This window comes from Corythoichthys intestinalis, chromosome 12 (assembly GCF_030265065.1).
Source record: "Corythoichthys intestinalis isolate RoL2023-P3 chromosome 12, ASM3026506v1, whole genome shotgun sequence".
NCBI lineage: Eukaryota > Metazoa > Chordata > Actinopteri > Syngnathiformes > Syngnathidae > Corythoichthys > Corythoichthys intestinalis.
Genome location: NC_080406.1, coordinates 48,751,038 through 48,769,929, shown reverse-complemented (window position 1 = coordinate 48,769,929; position 18,892 = coordinate 48,751,038). Strand labels below are relative to the sequence as shown.

Below are 18,892 nucleotides of genomic sequence, written 5' to 3'. Positions count from 1 at the left end.
TAAAAAAACAAAAAAATAAAACACGTTTTATTGGTCCATTTCTCTCTCTCGCAATATCCACTTTGTTACTATGAGGACCGGGGACAATACCAGGCCATGCAAATAAGTGACACACACCTTTTTGTTTCTGGCAACAAATTATTTGCATAAATTCTCCTTGTCTCTCTTATTTTGTATGCAACCCAATAGTGCGGTTTTGCCTTTCCTATTCAGAGACTTAAAATCAACCAATTCATGTTGTTATCTACGATATTTAATACATAACACTGCAAGTGTGAAATTAATCTATTTTGTTTTTGCCCAGTTGGCAGGCATATTTCTGCGTGTGCCAATTTAGAGGTTAACTTTTACATCTGTTTGTTTGACAAATAGAGTTTGTGCCCATGTTTACACGTGCTCACCTTACAAAAATAAAACCAACAACATTATTGTCGAAATGCAGATGAATCCCTATATGAAATATCTTGCAACTACAAAGATTCGATTTAGGTTGCCTGTAAAATGATTCTTCTTTTCCTGTAGAACCAAGAGCCAGTGTTCTCTAAAGACAACAAAAGATTCTTCCTGACTGTTCCAGTTAAACAAGGAGGTCGTGGAGAGTTTCATCATATCGCTATGTTCACCACTCAGGTGAGGCTTCAAACAATTGCTTGAATTGTATCTTAAGACTACAACTGGTTGCTTCACTCCTTACAGCCGACTACCGTGTGTACACTTCTCTTCTGCCATATGTTCCACTGATGCAGACTTCACACACCTACACACGCAGAACTTCCAGTTGTATACGACAATTCCTGCAACACTACCCCCACTCGGGTTGGCAATTAAACAATTCCACTTCAGCACTAGATACACATTTCAAGTATTTCGGTTGAAAACTAGGGACATTTGCTCATTCACTTGTATGCAGGTTGACGTAAAAATAAAGCAGTGTCTACTATAAAAGCAAAAATTCATCCTGGCGCCTACATATAATGAGGCAACTTAGTACGGTGCTAATGAATCCCTGAGGTAAGCATTACATTGACATTAAATGCACGTAACATGAAAGTAGTTGGTGTGAGAGCAGAGGATGCAGAGGACAGTGTTAGATGGAGTCAACTGATTCGCTGTGGCGACCCCTAAAGGGAAAAGCCGAAATAGAAAGAAGAAGAATCGAACTTCTGTGCAGTTTTGTTTTGGGCAGCCCATTTTCGTCTTAGTCTTAGTCTTTTGGACGATAATACTTATTAGTCTGAAGGCCATTTCAAAGTAGTGGCAGCCTAGTGTGAAGGGTTTACCTTTTGTATGTGGGAGCGGACTTCTCAGCGAAATTGAGCAGTGGACGCGCTTATGTCCACAACGCATCCAATAGCAGAGGGGCAGGTTTACTTATATCTGTGCTATCAGGCTGTTTCGGAAAACAGATATACCGTATTTTTCGGACTATAAGTCACAGTTTTTTTCATAGTTTGGCTGTGGGTGCGACTTATACTTTGGAGCGACTTATGTGTGAAATTATTAACACATTATTATATCATTTCACATGTTATTTTAGTATTTTGGAGTGACACTGATGGTCTGGTAAACTTGTAAGCATGTTGTATATGCTATAGTTATCTGAATAACTCCTAATAGCTATGTTACGTTAACATACCGGCCACATTCGCATTTTGTTGTTCAAGCATCATGTCACATGATCATACTGTACATTTATTCAGCATGGTGTTCTCTACTGTATTTTTATTTTAAATGCCTTTCAAGATGACATATCTGTTTGTATGTGTGGGATTTTATCAAGTAAATTTCCCCCAAAAATGTGAATTATACTCCGGTGCGAATTATATATGTTTTTTTTCCTCTTCATTGGGCATTTTATGGCTGGTGCGACTTATACTCCGGTGCGACGTATAGTCCGAAAAATACGGTACTCAAATCACGGCCGTCGAAACTTGGATAAATGCACTTATAGTTTTGCGAGCTCTGGGACACCTGAAAAATACCTCTCCTTGCTAAGCTAAATAGTACTTTGATGTGCATTTGTGTTGATATATAGTTCACGAACAACAAAAAAACTATTCACCTTCTCACCAAAACAAATACAGTATAATGCCCCCTACTCCTTGAAATAGTAAAAGTCGCTGTTTTCTCGTGCAACAATGAAAAATAAACACATTTGTGCTTGGTACTATAGTAAATATGCTTGCCACTTTTCACTTTCTGACAGCGTTTGTGTCAGGCTACGTGACTCCTCCCATTTTGCGCTTGACGTGGACCGCTCTTCGCTAGTGTGAAAAGGCCTTTAGTTATATTTTAGTAATCTCAAAATGTGATTGTCTTCGTCTAGGTTTTGTTGATGAAAACTCAAGTCTAATTTCGTCTAGTTTTAATCGATTTTTACTAAAAATGTTTTCATCTGCAAAATTATAAAACTTTCCTCGGGAAAAAAAAAAAAAAAAAATGATGGTTGGACAAGTATGAAAGTGTCCAACCCGGGAAATTCCCGGTCCATCTCCCCATGTCTGAAAGCCATGACACGGGTAAATCCCGCGTCGGATTACACAGGAATTTAGTAGGATATAAATCTGAAAGGGGCTTTGGTATAGGGCCCGGCCAAAGGCGGAACGTAGGGGGGGACTCTGCCTGGACCGGTCTTCTAGGGCAGGGGTCGCCAACTTTTTTTGCACCGCGTACCGGTGTTATTTGGGTCTTTTTGTCACGGACCAGTGTTCTGACAAATTTTGCAACCCATCAAAAATTGCAGCTATCCAGATCGGCACATGTGTGTAGCACTAAAAATGGGCGTGAATGCAGCGATTCCAACGTAAACATTACAAACTTTCTTTAAAGAAAGGAATACTAACTTAGGTTTGATCATAGGAGGAAATGACTTTAATCCAAAACCTCGGTAGAGTTGTTGTCTCAAATGTACGTTTAAGGTCACCGTCATTTGCGATCTCTACAAGCTGAGCTTTCTGTTGCACAGACATGCTCAAATCTCTCTGTTTATTCACAAACGGGCCACGAATCCACTCCTTCGCAGTTTGTGGGTGTTCGAGGTTGTAGGCACATCTTCTCGCTCGTCAAGTGCCCTTTTCGCCGTAAAAAATCTCTCCAAAGACGTCTGTTTTCCAGTCATCTTCGCTTGTGTGGGGGCTAATTATTTCCGTGAACATATGTGCTGCGCCCGCCACCTAGTCATACGTTATTTTCGAGGACAAGCGCCCATAGATATATTACATATACAAAACAAGATGTACTGCTAGCAGTCCAACCAATGGATTTCTATGACGACCTTCTAATCTATCCTGTAGTATTATATCTAGAGTAGAGACAGGGATGTTAGTGTGTTAAGCAGGGGCACAGGGTTAATTTGGCCAGAAATAAATAAATAAAATAAATTATTATTTCTGTGCGGCCCGGTAGCAAATGCGCCATGGACCAGTACCGGTCCGCGGCCCGGCGGATGGGGACCCCTGTCTAGGGGGCCGTGTTTTCGGTCATCTGTGTGGGCGAAGGTAGTGTGTCTACATTTCTTTGGCAGCAGCCCACACCCTGCCGTCTTGTGGGGGCTTGCAAAAGTGCGGAGGGGCCCGGTGATAATTAATCCAGAGTGTCCCAGGTGAGCTGGAGCCTATCCCAGATGACTATGTCCAGAAGGTCAAATATATCTTGAACTGGATGCCACTCAATCGCAAGGCACAAACAGACAAACATTCAGTCAATTTTTACTTTTCCATCAACATACCTTACATATTTTTCATATGTTGGCCTAAACCGACAGTATCCAGGAAAAAAAAAAAAAAACACACGCAAAAAAAAAAAACGCATGAGGAAAGCATGCAAACCCCTCACAGGAAGGCTGGGACCAGGGATTGAATACTTGATCTCAGACTTGTGAGGTGTCATGCTAACCAGCTAGCTACTGTGCCTAGGTCGTATTAATGGTAAAAATGGTTCATAGTAATTCATCTGTGTCTAATCTTTTTTTACCCACACATACAGAATAATATATTTATTCACACATCCTGCTTTGCTCTTACCAGTTTAGAACGGATGAAAATGAAGTCCGTCATCTAACATCAGGCAACTGGGAGGTGACGAAGATCCTTGGCTATGATGAAAAAACTGACAACCTGTAAGTTTAGCTAATGAATGTACAGTATGTATATTTTCTTTACACAACTTTGATTAGCTTTATATGTAAAAGTTTTTTTTTTTTGCCTTAAATTATTCAGTATATTGTAATTTTTGGACTACAAGCCGATATTATTTCCCGCGTTGGACCTTGCGTCCTTTTGGCAAATGCGGCTTATTTATGGATTTGTACATGCTAATAAACAACATGTCTTTTGGTGTGAATATGCCATCATACAATTTGAACACCTGTGGCTTATAGTTGAGTGCGGCTAACGGTATAGTGTAAATGTATACATTATATGCAGTGCGGAAAATAAGTACCGGTATTTGAGCACCCGGTGACTTTGGAAGTTCTCCCACTTAGAAATGATGAGCTGGTTTGAAATACTCATGGTAGGTCCTTGTCCACTGTGTGAGACAATCTAAAAAAATCCAGAAATCGCAGTGTATTATTTATTTAACAATTTATTTGTATTATACTGCTGCATATAAGTATTTGAACACCCGAGAAAATCAATGTCAATATTTGGTACTGTAGCCTTTGTTTACAATTACAGAGGTCAAACATTTCCTGTACCTTTTCAGCAGGTTTGAACACACTCCAGCGGGGATTTTGCACCACCACTCCACACAGATCTTCTTTGTCATGTTGAAAGACCCAGTCATGGCGCATTGAGGGAAGGAGGTTGTTCCACAAAAAGTCACAATACATGACCCAGGTCATCCTCTCCTTAATACAGTGCAGTCATCCAGTCCATGTGCAAAAAAAAAACACCCCCAAAGCATGATGCTACCACCTCCATGCTTCACAGTAGGGAATGTTTTCTTGAGCTGATACTCATCATTCTTCTTCCTCCAAGCACTGTGAGTGGAATTAAGACCAAAACTTCCATTTTGATCTCATATGACTTTCTCCCATGACTCCTTTGGATCATCCAAATGGTCATTGGCAAACCTAAAGCAGGCATGGAGCTTTGCTGGTTTAAGCATGGGAACCTTCCATGCCATGCATGATTTTAAACCATGACGTCTGAGTATACTACCAACTGTAACCTTGGAAATGGGGTCCCAGATCCTTTCAGGTCATTGGACAGCTTCTCCTGTGTAGGTTTTTGCTGATTCCTTACCATTCTTAGGATCATTGAGATCCTACGAGATTAGTCTTGCATGGAGCCCCAGTTCCAGGGAGATTGACAGTCATGTTTAGCTTCTTCCATTTTCTAATAATTGCTCCAAAGGTGGATCTTATATCATCAAGCTGCTTGGAAATTGCCCTGTAACTCTTTTCAACCTTGTAGAGGTCTACAATTCTGTGTCTGGGATCTTTGGACAGCTCTTTGGGGTGAATGGGGTGGACAGGTGTTTATTTGCGGCTAACCACCTCAAACAGGTCATAAGTCAGACTCAAAAAGTCCACCTCCACTCCACTTGTTTAGGAGAATAAGTGGAGTTTAGGTGGACTTTTTAAAGGTTACTAACAGGTCTTTGAAGCTCGCAATTCTAATTAATAGACAGGTGTTCAAATACTTATTTGCAGCAGTATAATACAAATAAATTGTTAAAAAATCATACACTGTGATTTATGGATTTCTTTTTTTTATATTGTCTCTCACAGTGGACAAGCACCTACCATGAAAATTAAAAACCCGCCCATCATTTCTAAGTGGGAGAACTTGCAAAATCGCAGGATGCTCAAATACTTATTTTACTCACTGTATATATGTATTAGGGCTGTCAAAATTATCGCGTTAACAGGCGGTAATTAAATTTTTAAATTAATCACGTTAAGATATTTTGCGCATTTAACGCACATGCCCCGCTCAAACAGATTAAAATGACAGCACAGTGTCATTTCCACACAGTTACTTGTGTTTTTTGGTGTTTTGTCAGCCTCTGCTGGCGCTTAGGTTCGACTGATTTTTTGGGTTTAAGCACCATGAGCATTGTGTAATTATTGACATTAACAATGGCGAGCAGCTAGTTTACTTTTTGATTAAAAATTTTACAAACTTTATTAAAACGAAAACATTAAAAGGGGTTTTAATATAAAATTTCTATAACTTGTACTAACATTTATCTTTTAAGAACTACAAGTCTTTCTATCCATGGATTGCTTTAACAGAATGTTAATAATGTTCATGATTGTTATAATAAACAAATACGGTACTTATGTGCAGTATATTGAATGTATACATCCGTCTTGTGTCTATCTTTCCATTCCAACAATAATTTACAGAAAAAAATGGCATATTTTATAGATGGCTTGAATTGGGATTAATTACATTTAATTAATTTTTAAACCGTGATTAACTCGATTAAAAATTTTAATCGATTGACAGCCCTAATATATATTTAAAAATGTCATTTTCATGTAAAATTTTGTGCTGTGGCTAATAGTCAGGTGCACCTTATATTCCAAAAATTACAGTATGTATGATCACTTACTCTCTTTGAAACGGTATGTTTTTCCTAGTTACTTTCTCAGTACGGAGGGTTCACCACGAAGACGGCAACTTTACAGGTTTGTCGTAATATTTGTTTTGGATTGCTATTATGTGGTGGTATGGGGACAGATTATATTAACCATTTGCCATTTAATAACCTTGGTGTATTATTCAGTTTTGCTACATAACAATTTGCTAGATAACAATTTCTTTTCTCTATCATAGCTGCAACACAATCGCTAAATGATCTTTAGCTTTTCAGCTTTCACAAGTTTTCCTAATGTCTTATTTTCCCTCTTAGTGTGAAAACTGTAGGACTGTTCCCACGACGGTGTTTAACATGCGACCTAAACAAGGCACATTGTTTGTACTTTGATGCTGTCCTAAGCCCCACGCACCAGCACATTATCCTCCACTGTAAAGGTAGGTAAACAAATATACTGTTAGATTGTCTTAAATATTCACAAATGGCAACATAAACTTTAAAATACTGCAGTAGTGCAGTTGAGTCTGCACTAAATTTTTCCCCCCCAAAAAAAAAGAAAGAAAAAAAAGGTACCATTACTATTACTATTCTGCTCATATTATAAATACAGTAATTGCTATCACGTCTGTTAATTTGTTTGTTTTCCGCATTTCGTAAACCGTTTAAGATAAATAACCTTTTTCGTTTTCTGTTATTTATGGTGGTCATACTGTAGTGCATTGGATGGCATTTGTTAAATTATTTTCATTCTATTAAGCCACACAGAAAAAGAGCGATAGATAAAGACATACGTGATCAACACGCAGTTTGAGTAAGTCACAGCTGCACAATAAGGTACCTAGAAGCAAATATGGTTTGAACTACAGTACAGGTAGTCCCCGGGTTACGACGTACCTGACTTATGTGATTTTGATTTTTTATATATTTTTAAATTAATTTTATTAATATGACTGTTCTACCCTTGGGCAAAATGTGTATTTGATTATAATGTTGACTTTTGTTGTGTGATGTGACTTTTATTTTGGCGCAGGAAGCATAGAGCAGGTAGTACTTCCGCACAAGCCTAACAGCGCATGTACACACGAAAAAGAACGTGTTTGCACACACGATGAAGAGCGCACATGCACACACAAGAAAGACGCATTTGCTCCCACGAAGAAGTCCCGCAGGCGAGTGAGAGAGGGGAAAGATTACAGGTTAGCTCGCTGTCTAGCTAAAACTTACCTCCAACGTCTTCACGAGGACAGTACAATGACGTAAAATACATGTTTTTGGACAATTATTTCGAGATTTAGAGGGTATTTAGGGGAACTTAAAAGGTTAATTCAGATTTACGCAGAAATTAGGGTTACGTCGCGAGCGTAGGACTGAAATCATTCGTAGACCGGGGATTACCTACATCTACATAAGATACTAACACCCTTGGTCAAAAGTTTTAGAACCTATGAAACCAGGAGTACAGAGTGTTTGGGTTCAGATGTCTACTTGATTACCTCATCAATTGACACAATTATTGATGACGGTCAACAACTACTTTTGAAAAAAACATTTGTGCTTAGTTTCATATGGAAACATGAGATTAACAGAATTTATCAACACAATGCTAAATAATTACTGTCAGGTAATGATATTGTGCTTTGAGTGACTCATTCAGCAGAGGATGACTCTTCATGTTGTTTTTGTGAATTCAATTTATTTTGGCAGATGAGAGTGCTTCATGCTCAGAAGCATTTGGCCTTTGGAGTAATGATTTATTGGACAATAACATTGTTCCCTCTCCCTAAAGCAATAAAATGCAGAGTTTGTTTTTAGTTGGCCAAGCTTAGATAACACCTACTTTTTCATCAGGATAAACAATCTTGTATAATTCCACTCATAACATACTTTTAATGTTTTTATGCAGATATGCACATGACAAACTAGTTTCAGCGAGACTTAAGTAGGCATTACATTGTAAAGGTCACCACAAATATTGTTTGTCAAAAAAATCATGAGAAAAACAAACCATTTTACGTACCGCTTATTCTCTCTAGGATCATTGGCCTATCCAAGCTAACTGTGGGCAGGAGGGTACACCCTGAACAGGTCAACAGCCAATCTTGCCCCCCAAAAAAATGGTGAAACTTTGAAGACTGCGTTTGAATTTTGCTCCAACAGAGTTATTTTGAAATTTTAAATAAATAAATAAATAAACAAGCTCGTGAAACAAAAATAATTTTGTTTTTTATTCATACACCGAAATTCACAAAGCTACACCTACATAGGAAACTTTACCAAAAACTATGTTGCTTATTAACATACAGTTTGGCAAATTCCTTGTCCAAATTGCTTTTTGATTATTCACACACATGTGCAAAAGTGCAAGTCGCCCTCTGTTACAGTGAAACCATTATGGTCACAGAAATATAGTCTGTCTGTACTGTGCAACATGAGAATCCCCGCGATGTTATGGCGCTGCTTCAGTACATCTGTCACAGGGTCTCTTGTGATGGCCGCAATCTGTGTCGCATTACATGAAATGGAGCTTTGCTTTGGAACGCTTTCGATCCGATAGTTAAATGTGATGGAAATGGTGCTTTCTGAATGATGTCACTGCACTCTACTGCATGCACTGCTGCATTCAATTGCATCATAGAAAACTGCTGCAGTCACAAGGGTGCGCTTAGGTACAGAAATATGGAACTATTTGTGGAACAGACCTAAAACTCACCTTACCCGCAGCATGCAAGAAATTCAAGTGACTTCATACTGAAGTGTGATCTCTGATTCACGGCATGCATCAGTTAAGGCATCCCAGTGCATTTATGCTGGTCATTTGAGGCTTCAAAGCCATAACCTCTCTTTCAATAGCAAAAAAACATTTAGACTTTCAACATGAAGGGATAAAACTGCAGACCTTCATTATGCGAAATGCCAATGTGAAGGGAATTTATGTTGTATATTTTAATTAGAAAATATTTTCTTTTTTATTAATTTGATCTGTGCGCGTGTGTGTGAGGGTGCATGTACTGTCTGTATAGCACTTTGTTACAGTGCTGGTTAATTACTTTACCTTAAAAAAAAAAAAAAAAAAAAGCAAAATTGAGTTTTTCACATCATCAATGTTAACGTGTATATATGCCATTGACGTAGTAACGAAAGAATGCAGTCAAGTAAGTATGTTACTCAAGCGTGGAGGCAACAAACCTGATCTTGTCACTTGCAACTGACGATCATGATTACTGATATGATCAAGTCATATTTGCCTACCTGCCTGAGTTAAAAAAAAATCTTATTGAGTAAAAACATTGCTAATTTTTATACTGTATTAAATGCAAGGGTATAGGTTTGCATAGGGATGGTAGGGACATAACACTACCAACTTTTCAGGATGCTCAGATTGTCCCCACAAACTTTTAAATAACCTTATTTGCATTATATAACGTTTTCGGTTTCTTAGGTAATTTAGATTGTCTTCCGATATGTTGTAAGGATAGGACACACACACACGCACTCACAGCCCCAACAGAAATACAACATGTCAACAAAATAACACGTCCTCCGCCCCCTTCGCAGAGGAGGGATATTAGAAGTTATTGTTTTTATGGCCAGCAGCAGCCACAGTAAGTAATCTAAAAAGATGTCAATGTTGTTGAGGATCGGCTCACGCCACAAATTTTGCTACTGAAAGTCCGACCTGCATCAGAGTTAGCATAGCATTAAACAGTGTGAATTTGCTAACTTGCAAATCTCGAGTAGGAAGCCACTTAGAGAGAAGTGTCCTCCTGTATGTTTTCTACTGTTAACAATTAAACTGTGAGAAATTTAAACTGAGGTTGACCCACTTCTCCCCAATTTTTATTTTTTATTTTATTTATGAGGTCTGAAAGCATCCAAAAGGAGTTTTTGTTATTTGTTGTGCTTGTGGACAAAAGCAGTAGTTTTTCACCTAAAAGAAGGCCTTTTTTTTTTATTATCTATTTTTGTTATTCCTTGACTAAGATGTTTTTTCAGTTGTGTTTGTTTATTTAAACGGACAATGTTAAGTGGTCTCAAAACAAATGTTTACTTTTTGCAATCCTGGATGGGTAAGAGATTATTTACAGATTTGTATTTATTGTGTATGTTAATATAATTGAGGTTATGTTCGAATATTGCAATTTAAATTTGCTAATAAAATCCAGACATTTATTCTGGAAGTTTTCACAATGTTTCTTTAGTAGTTTTTTAAAACAAATGTTTGAATCGACCAGTGTATCACCTAAACCAATACATTTGAAAGTTAGAATAAGTCAATGCAGATTTATTTTGCATTGATCATTTAGCCTATCCATTAATTAGTTTCATATTCATGAGAAATGTAGGCCTGACCCCCGTTCACCCAATCTGTTTGGTCTTATTAATGTCCCATCCCCAGCAAAAAGTGTACATGCAGGTTATACTGTGTCTAAAGTGAGGACACCCCTTCTTCCATCTCTTTTCATGGGACAGCACTGGCAAAATGAAAAGTAGTCTGTGTGCAGCTTATATGATAAAGTTAATTTATTTTCCCCTCAAAATAACTGAAAATATAGCGATTAATATCTAAACCCCTGGCAACAAAAGTGAGTACACCCCTATGAAAAAACGTACATCCCTAAACGTCCAAATTGAGTACTGCTTGTCATTTTCCCTCCAAAAAGTCATGTGACTCGATACAGGAGTGCTGTCAGCATTGCTGCAGAGATTGAAGAGGTGGGGGGGTCAGCCTGTTAGTGCTCAGATCACTCTACATTGAATTGGTGTGCATGGCTGTCACCCCAGGAGGAAGCCTCTTCTGAAGACAGTACACAAGAAAGCCCGCAAACAGTTTGCTGAAGACATGTCAACAAAGCACATGGATTACTGGAACCATGTCCTATGGTCTGATGAGACGGGCGACTTTTGTTGCCAGGGGTTTAGATATTAATGGCTATATTTTGAGTTATTTTGAGAGGAAAATTAATTGGCTCTATTTTATAAGCTGCACACAGACTACTTTTCATTTTGTCAAAGTGTCATTTTGTCAGTGTTCTCCCATGAAAAGATATACTTACATATCTGCAGAAATGCGAGGGGTGTACTCACTTTAGTGATACACTGTACGCCCATGATTAAATGATAACCAGTCATGAAATACTAACCTAAGTTACTTTTTTGTTGTTAGGTCCTGGAACGCCTATGGTGATCCTACACAGCCTCAATAGTTCAAGTAAGGGAATCCGTCCCCCCATACTACTTTATATAAATGTATATGAAGTGAATGACTAGCCTCACATTGCCTTCCTTTAACAGATTACTATATTCTTGAGAACAACTCCTTACTGAAGGCAGCCTTGAGCTATAAAAGGATCCAGCTGACCGACTTCAAGAGCGTTTCAGTCGGACATTTCGGTAAAAGCAAGGCCACTTTAAAGGCTTACATTGTTCAATCCGATCAACCCTCAGAATTGCTCATGAATTGACTTTCCTTTTTGTCTTTCTAAAGATTTACCTCTGAAAATCTCATATCCACCTGACTTCTCGGAATCACGTCACTATGGGCTTCTCCTGGTAATGTATGTACCTGACACAATGTGATGGTGACACATAACTGATCACAATGAGAAGAAGTTACCGTAATTTCCGAACTATAGAAATAACTCACGCTTTACCGCTCAATCAGAAATGGCCACGGATGCACACACACACACATTCACAATGGATGGGTGTCTGCTCAAAAAACTGCTTGGTGCTACAGCTAGTATGAAAAGGCCATAAGTAGTAATGTCATCATGATGTGCCGGGAGCAAAATGAAATGAAAACATATTTTTTTTCCTATTTTTAACGGGGAAATATGAAGCTTATTTGTCAACAAAAAAACCTCATAAATAAGCCCCTTCGTTTTTAAAGCTGCAGGGTACAAACAGAGAGCTAAAAGTAGCGGCTTATAGTCTGAAAAATACAGTAGTTAAAACTTCAATTTAATTGCAAACATTCTTCAACTACTGTTTTGAACCTTTTTAAGGAAATATTTTAAAATGACAAGCAGTCTGTGTGTTCAGCTGTTAGCGCATTAGCTGCAATTGACGGCAATACACCCTTGGCAAAGGTTCCGAGACTTTTTCATTTAACTGAATGGTGAAAATATTCAAAACTTGTGACCGAGGGTTTAGATAGACAACAAAGAATTTGAGCTGGAGGGGCTGCTAGCAGAAAATTTTTCCTTGGTTTCTGTTGTATCTTCTTTACTGATATTAAATTCATTTTATACATCTGTCATTTTGTGTGTGTTTCTTAGTGATAGCTTCCCTGGTGGTCAAGCAGTAAGTGACCGCTTTGCTCTCAGCTGGGACTCAGTGCTGGTCAGCTCAGACAACGTTATTGTGGCTCGTCTCGATGGGCGGGGGAGCGGCTTCCAAGGTCAGAGGGTCCTGCATGAGGTTCACCAGAGACTGGGCACAGTGGATGTTCAGGACCAAATAACTGCGGTGGAGTATGTTTTTGACTTTTAATTACTTTTAGCTATCTATAGATTAAATGTTACTTTTAAATGTTACTACTTTGAAGCACTAAAAAAATATATTTTGAATGTCATTTTGCCAGTTTGGAGAGGCTCAAACATTTTGAGACATTTTCTCATCTTACTGAACAGTGTTGTGACAGAATGTTCTAGTTACATTACTGATTACTTTATTATCAAAGTAACTAAGTTACTTTAAAAGTAATTTATCAGTTACTTTTTACCAATTTTTCTCCCTTTTCCGCCTCAACATAAGAATGAAAACAGAAAAATGTCATCGCATGTAATTGACTTTCCGATAATTGAATTCAAAGAGTAAGATCAGAATTTTCCCCATAAGGCTTAATCTTGGAGTTAGCGGGGGTTTCATTATTCGATGGAGTTGATATCAACCGCCATTGACTCATGCTAGCTAAGCCACGCCGGAGCCCTCAAACTAACAAATAACTGACAAACTGCCTGAAATTTGTTGGAATCAACTCCACCATCTAATTAAACCCCGCTAACTCTAAAATTAAGCAAAGGCAAGGCAAGGTAAGGCAAATTTATTTGTATAGCACAATTAAACACAGGGCAATCCAAAGTGCTTTTCATAAAATGAAGATCCACGAGCAGAGACAAAATGATTCATGAAAATCACATTAAATCACACGAATGTTAAAACAAAGAAAACTGAAATAGGAAATAAAATTATACATAAATGAATAAAAAGGAAATAGCTTGAAATTGGAAATATATAGACAGTTATGGATATGCTGTGATAAACAAAAGCATGTTTAGCCCTGATTTAAAGGAGCTAACAGTTTGAGCGCACCTCAGACCTTCAGGTAACTTATTCCAGAGGTGAGGAGCATATGCCTAATGTCAAAAATTCAGAATTTCGGGTTAGGATTTAGGGATTAGGGGTTAACAGCATACAGTGCCAATGTCAAACATTTCAAATTGACAGCACAATAATCAACAACACACAAATGAATTGCACAGTGCAATAAACACAAATGTGGGGGCGGGTGCGTGCGCACAACCCGGAAGTACGCTGTACACACACGCGGTCAATTTGCCCACAAAACGTGGCGGCAACTAAGCACTTTACATTCAATTGCACTTACAACACATCCCAAAGATGCGAAACGAACACGTCACCTAACAGCATCAATGTGCAGCACTGATATGATGTAAACAATGCTTGCCAACTTGGAGCGATAAGTACCCTCCGTTGCAACGGCAAAGCTACGAAACAGCCGTGCATGTAGGTGGTCCAACTTATCGCTGGAACCCTCCAAAATGAAGGAAAAACACTCACTTTCATTAATGGACGTACTCAGATCAAAATTCCTTCGCACATCTCAACAGGTGGCTGCACTCGGCTCAAACGTGCACCCGCACTGGTGCACGCCTTTCTCAGTCCCAAAACGTGTGTGCCTCGAGACCAAAACAGGAAATAACAGTGAGCGGTTACCAAGGAAGCGAACACGTAGCGGGAACCTTTCTAGCATTTTCTATTCAAAATGCTCTTCGTCCATGACTACAATATTCTTTATTCTGCATACATTATGAAGCAATAACAAAATAGTAATGCACAGAAACAAAGGAAACTAATCAGATTACTGGTTTAGAAAAATGAACGCGTTAGATTACTCGTTACTGAAAGAAAGTAATCAGATTACAGTAACACATAAGTAACGCGTTACTGACAACACTGCTACTGAATGGTAAACTGTCTCAAAACTTATAACCGAGGGTGTAGACTGATAGAACTTGGCTATTTTCATTTACCAGCTAAATGTAGACCAGTGCATATCTGTGCCAAGTGACTTGGTGGATGGGGAGAAGCATGCTCTTTGGAAAATGGGCGTGATGCAGCACTTAAGGCCTTTTCACACTTGTGCTTCCAAGGTGTGAAAATGGGAACCAGTGTCAATGTGCCCTTATTTCCTCTTTTATACTTATGCCGTTATTTATGATTAAATGGCTAGTTAATAGTTTGTCCCTGTGAATTTGAAGTTATGTCCAAGATGGTGCAGTCATGTAAAAAAAATTAGGACACCCCATAAAATATTCAGCTCTTTATTAAGAAATGCTCACATCTCAATGTCTGATAGTTTTTCTTCAGCTCTGGAAAAGAAAGTGATTTAATTGGAGGTAAACAACAAAAATTAAACTCATTTAACCAATACTGTATATCAACAAAAATGCATAATCTAACTGAGGAAAAAGTTAGGACATCCCAACACCTAATAGCTAGTGTGATCTGGGCTTTGACTCTGCCATTCCAGGACTCTCCATTTCTTCCTTTTCAGCCAGTCCTTGGTGGATTTACTGGTATGTTTTGGGTCATTGTCATGTTGCAGGGTCCAGTTTCACTTCAGCTTTAATTTTTTCACAGATGATCTCACATGTTCCTTAAGCACCCTCTGACACCCGATAAAATGCATGCTGGTTTCTATGCTGGTGAACTGGCCAGGCCCTGCTTTAGCAAAGCATCCCCAAACCATGATACTTCCACTTCCATGCCTCACAGTTGGTATGAGGTTCTTTTCCTAGAATGCTGTATTGGGTTTACGCCAAGCATGTCCTCTGTTCTGGTGTCCAAATAATTCCATTTTAGATTAATCTGTCCAAAGAACATTATTCCAGAAGTCCTGGTCTTTGTTTACATTCACTCTGGCACACTTTAGTCTGGCCTTCATGTTCTTCTTGGAGAGCAAAGGTTTTCTCCTTGCACACCTTCCATGAAGGTTAAGCTTGTGAAGTCTCTTTCTGATTGTAGAGGCATGCACTTTCACATCAACAGTAGCAAGAGCCTGCTATAGGTCCCGTGATGACATTTTAGGGTTTTTGGAGACTTCTTTTAGCATCTTGTGGTCTACTCTCAGGGTAAACTTGCTTGGGCGGCCAGACCTAGGCATGTTGGCAGTTGTTTTGAATGTCCTCCACTCGTCGACTATTTTCCGGACAGTGGAATGGCTGATTTTATATTCTCTTGACATCTTTTGAAATCCCTTACCAGACTCATAAGCATCTACAATTTTCTTTCTGAAAACCTGAGCCGGCTCCTTTAATCTCACCATGGTGTTTTCTCTCACCTCAACAGTCGGGCACACCAATCTAAATGTGAAGTTTAAATAAGGCAAACCTCCCTCAAAACACTGGGTAATGATGTTTTAATCATGTGCACCTAATGTGATACACTTGTGATTTTAACCTTTTTAAGAGGGATTTAATGTGGGGGTGTCCTAATTTATTCCTCAACAGAAATTGCATTTATCCAAAATTACGTTTTACAGAAAGTTATAAAATATTTTTTTTCGGTTTTAATTTTTTAGTTTTATGATTTCTTAAGACTGTTAAAATTGATACTAAATATTAGGGCTGTCAAAATTATCGCGTTAACGGGTGGTAATTATTTTTTTAATTAATCACGTTAAAATATTTGACGCATTTAACGCACATGCCCTGCTCAAACAGATTAAAATGACATCACAGTGTAATGTCCACTTGTTACTTGTGTTTTTGGGTGTTTTGTCTCCCTCTGCTGCATTGTGGAATTATTGACATCAACAATGGCGAGCTACTAGCTTATTTTTTTATTTAAAATTTTACACATTTTATTAAAACGAAAACATTAAGAGGGGTTTTACTATAAAATTTCTATAACTTGTACTTACATTTATCTTTTAAGAACTACAAGCCTTTCTATCCATGAATCGCTTTAACAGAATGTTAATAATGTTAATGCCATCTTGTTGATTGATTGTTATAATAAACAAATGTAGTACTTATGTACAGTATGTTGAATGTACATATCCATCTTGTGTCTTATCTTTCCATTCCAACAATAATTTACAGAAAAATATGGCATATCTTATAGATGGTTTGAATTGCGATTAATTAGGATTAATTAATTTTTAAGCTGTAATTACCTCGATTAAAAATTGTAATCGTTTGACAGCCCTACTAAATATCCATATGACCAAATATGTTCGAAAACACACAGGCTTTCATAGGGTGTCCTAATTTTTTCACTTGACTGTATATGTTTTCAAAACTGCAATCTATTTGTCTTGTTTTCTTCCAGCTACATGATGACCTTCCCATTTATTGATAAGACTCGAATAGCACTTTTTGGAAAGGTGAGTCATTATAGTCTTCGTATTTGCACACAGAAAAATATTTTTATGTTTGCCCTTTCCATTAGGCTTATCACACTAATAGGTAGTGAAAGTACTAGTATATCCCAATAACCTCATCATATTTTTTAAAGTTCTACTTTCATGTAAGAGGGTACTTTAATGAATAGATTGGACTTCACTGAGCCACAATCTGCTGTCCTTTTTTTTCGTAAAATAAACTGAAGCAGCCATTTTAATCCCAATTTTAAAACCCTGCTGTTGGACATAAAAGACAGCTTTAGTGATGTAATGAAAAGGTGTGTTGTCTCGTTCCAATGTGATTCCAATGCATTTATGGTGTTATTTAAACATTGTGGTGATCAGCCTTATAGTTATTTTTCTTCTCATATTACTCGTTGTACCGAAACAATGGTTAAAAGCGCTTGCTCCAACACAAACACTCAGGATCTGTTTCAAGTAAATGTGTCTGATAATGATATTTTCATATGAGGAATGATTATAGCAATCGGTACACTTGCTGTAGTCTAGACCCGTGTGGCATAAAAGAAGATATTTACCAGTCAGTGATCTGATGGCTCCTAAAATCTGCGAGCATTGGAGTGAAAGCTGATGATCTGGCGCTATACCTTCAATTTTGTCCCCTCCATCGGGCCGGCTGGGAAGGTAAAATTAGTTCAGGCTTGAATAGTAAAATAACTCTGGAAAGGTTCCCTTAGGGACTTTCTTCCTCTTCTGACCCACTTCCAACCTTGTATGGGCCACTGTCCACCATACTAATTGTTGAATCTGTCCTTAATGTGACATCATCTGGCACTCATCTCTGCGAGGCAAACTGTTGTGAAAGTCAATAGTGATGAATTTTAGTCTTTTTTTTTACCTGTCCTGTTCAGCTGCTTGACACGGAGAATGGGGATATGAGTGTCCTATTGGTCTGAACAGTTTTAATGTATCAAATGGGAGTATAATAATACTCCCATTATGATTATTCATTGTGTTTCGTTTATTAGGAGAAAGCAGCGAGCAGAAAGGGGATATGGAGGGGCAGAAAATAAAATAGAAGAGAGAGAGACAGAAGAGAAGAACAAACAACAAGAAATACAATAAACGCCTAATAGTGGTTCCCAATCCGGTCCTCAAGGACCCCTGCGGGTCCTGGTTTTTGTACCTACTGATCGAGCACAGACCGTTTAACCAATGAGGTTTCTGCTAAAACAAGCAGCCCCTGACTACAATCAACTGATTACACTTGTAAAACACCAGATTGGTACACATGTGTCATCCTGTTTTGTTGGAAAGAAATCCAGCGTCCTCAGCGGCCCGATGTGGAATAGTTTGGGAACCCCTGGCCTACGGTTGCCACCTTTCAGAAATAGAAATAAGGGACGCCCCCCTTGTGCCCAAAACGTTACAGGCGAAAAAAAAAGGGGTATCCCCAAAACTCCTGAAAGGCATAGAAATGTATCTATTTGTAGATGAGAAAACTATTGTGCACTATGTGGGCATGGCAGTTTCCTTGCAGCAGATTTTTTTCTTTTTTTTCTGCAGGTTAGTGAAAACGAAGTTGTGAATATCGTAATTAACATTTGTGTTGTTAGCACCGAATCCGGTCACGTGATCCATTGACAAGCCGCATTTCTTAAGGGAATGTTCCAGTAGAGCTACGATTCCAGCAGCTGACTCGTCTGCATTCTCTTCGAAGTCCAGCATTTT

The 18,892-nt window shown here is 38.3% G+C and overlaps 1 protein-coding gene across 2 annotated transcripts in view; it reads left to right on the top strand.

The window, feature by feature from the left end:
• The window catches only part of LOC130927130 (inactive dipeptidyl peptidase 10-like), a 262,038-nt gene that overhangs the window by 224,712 nt on the left and 18,434 nt on the right, over nt 1-18,892 (top strand). For both annotated transcript variants that reach the window (XM_057852708.1, XM_057852709.1), the window contains exons 13-21: nt 523-630; nt 4,026-4,117; nt 6,593-6,640; nt 6,865-6,986; nt 11,714-11,758; nt 11,842-11,940; nt 12,035-12,104; nt 12,828-13,022; nt 17,128-17,182. In XM_057852708.1, coding sequence (XP_057708691.1) covers nt 523-630; nt 4,026-4,117; nt 6,593-6,640; nt 6,865-6,986; nt 11,714-11,758; nt 11,842-11,940; nt 12,035-12,104; nt 12,828-13,022; nt 17,128-17,182 — 834 coding nt within the window. The remainder of the gene's footprint in view (nt 1-522; nt 631-4,025; nt 4,118-6,592; nt 6,641-6,864; nt 6,987-11,713; nt 11,759-11,841; nt 11,941-12,034; nt 12,105-12,827; nt 13,023-17,127; nt 17,183-18,892) is intronic.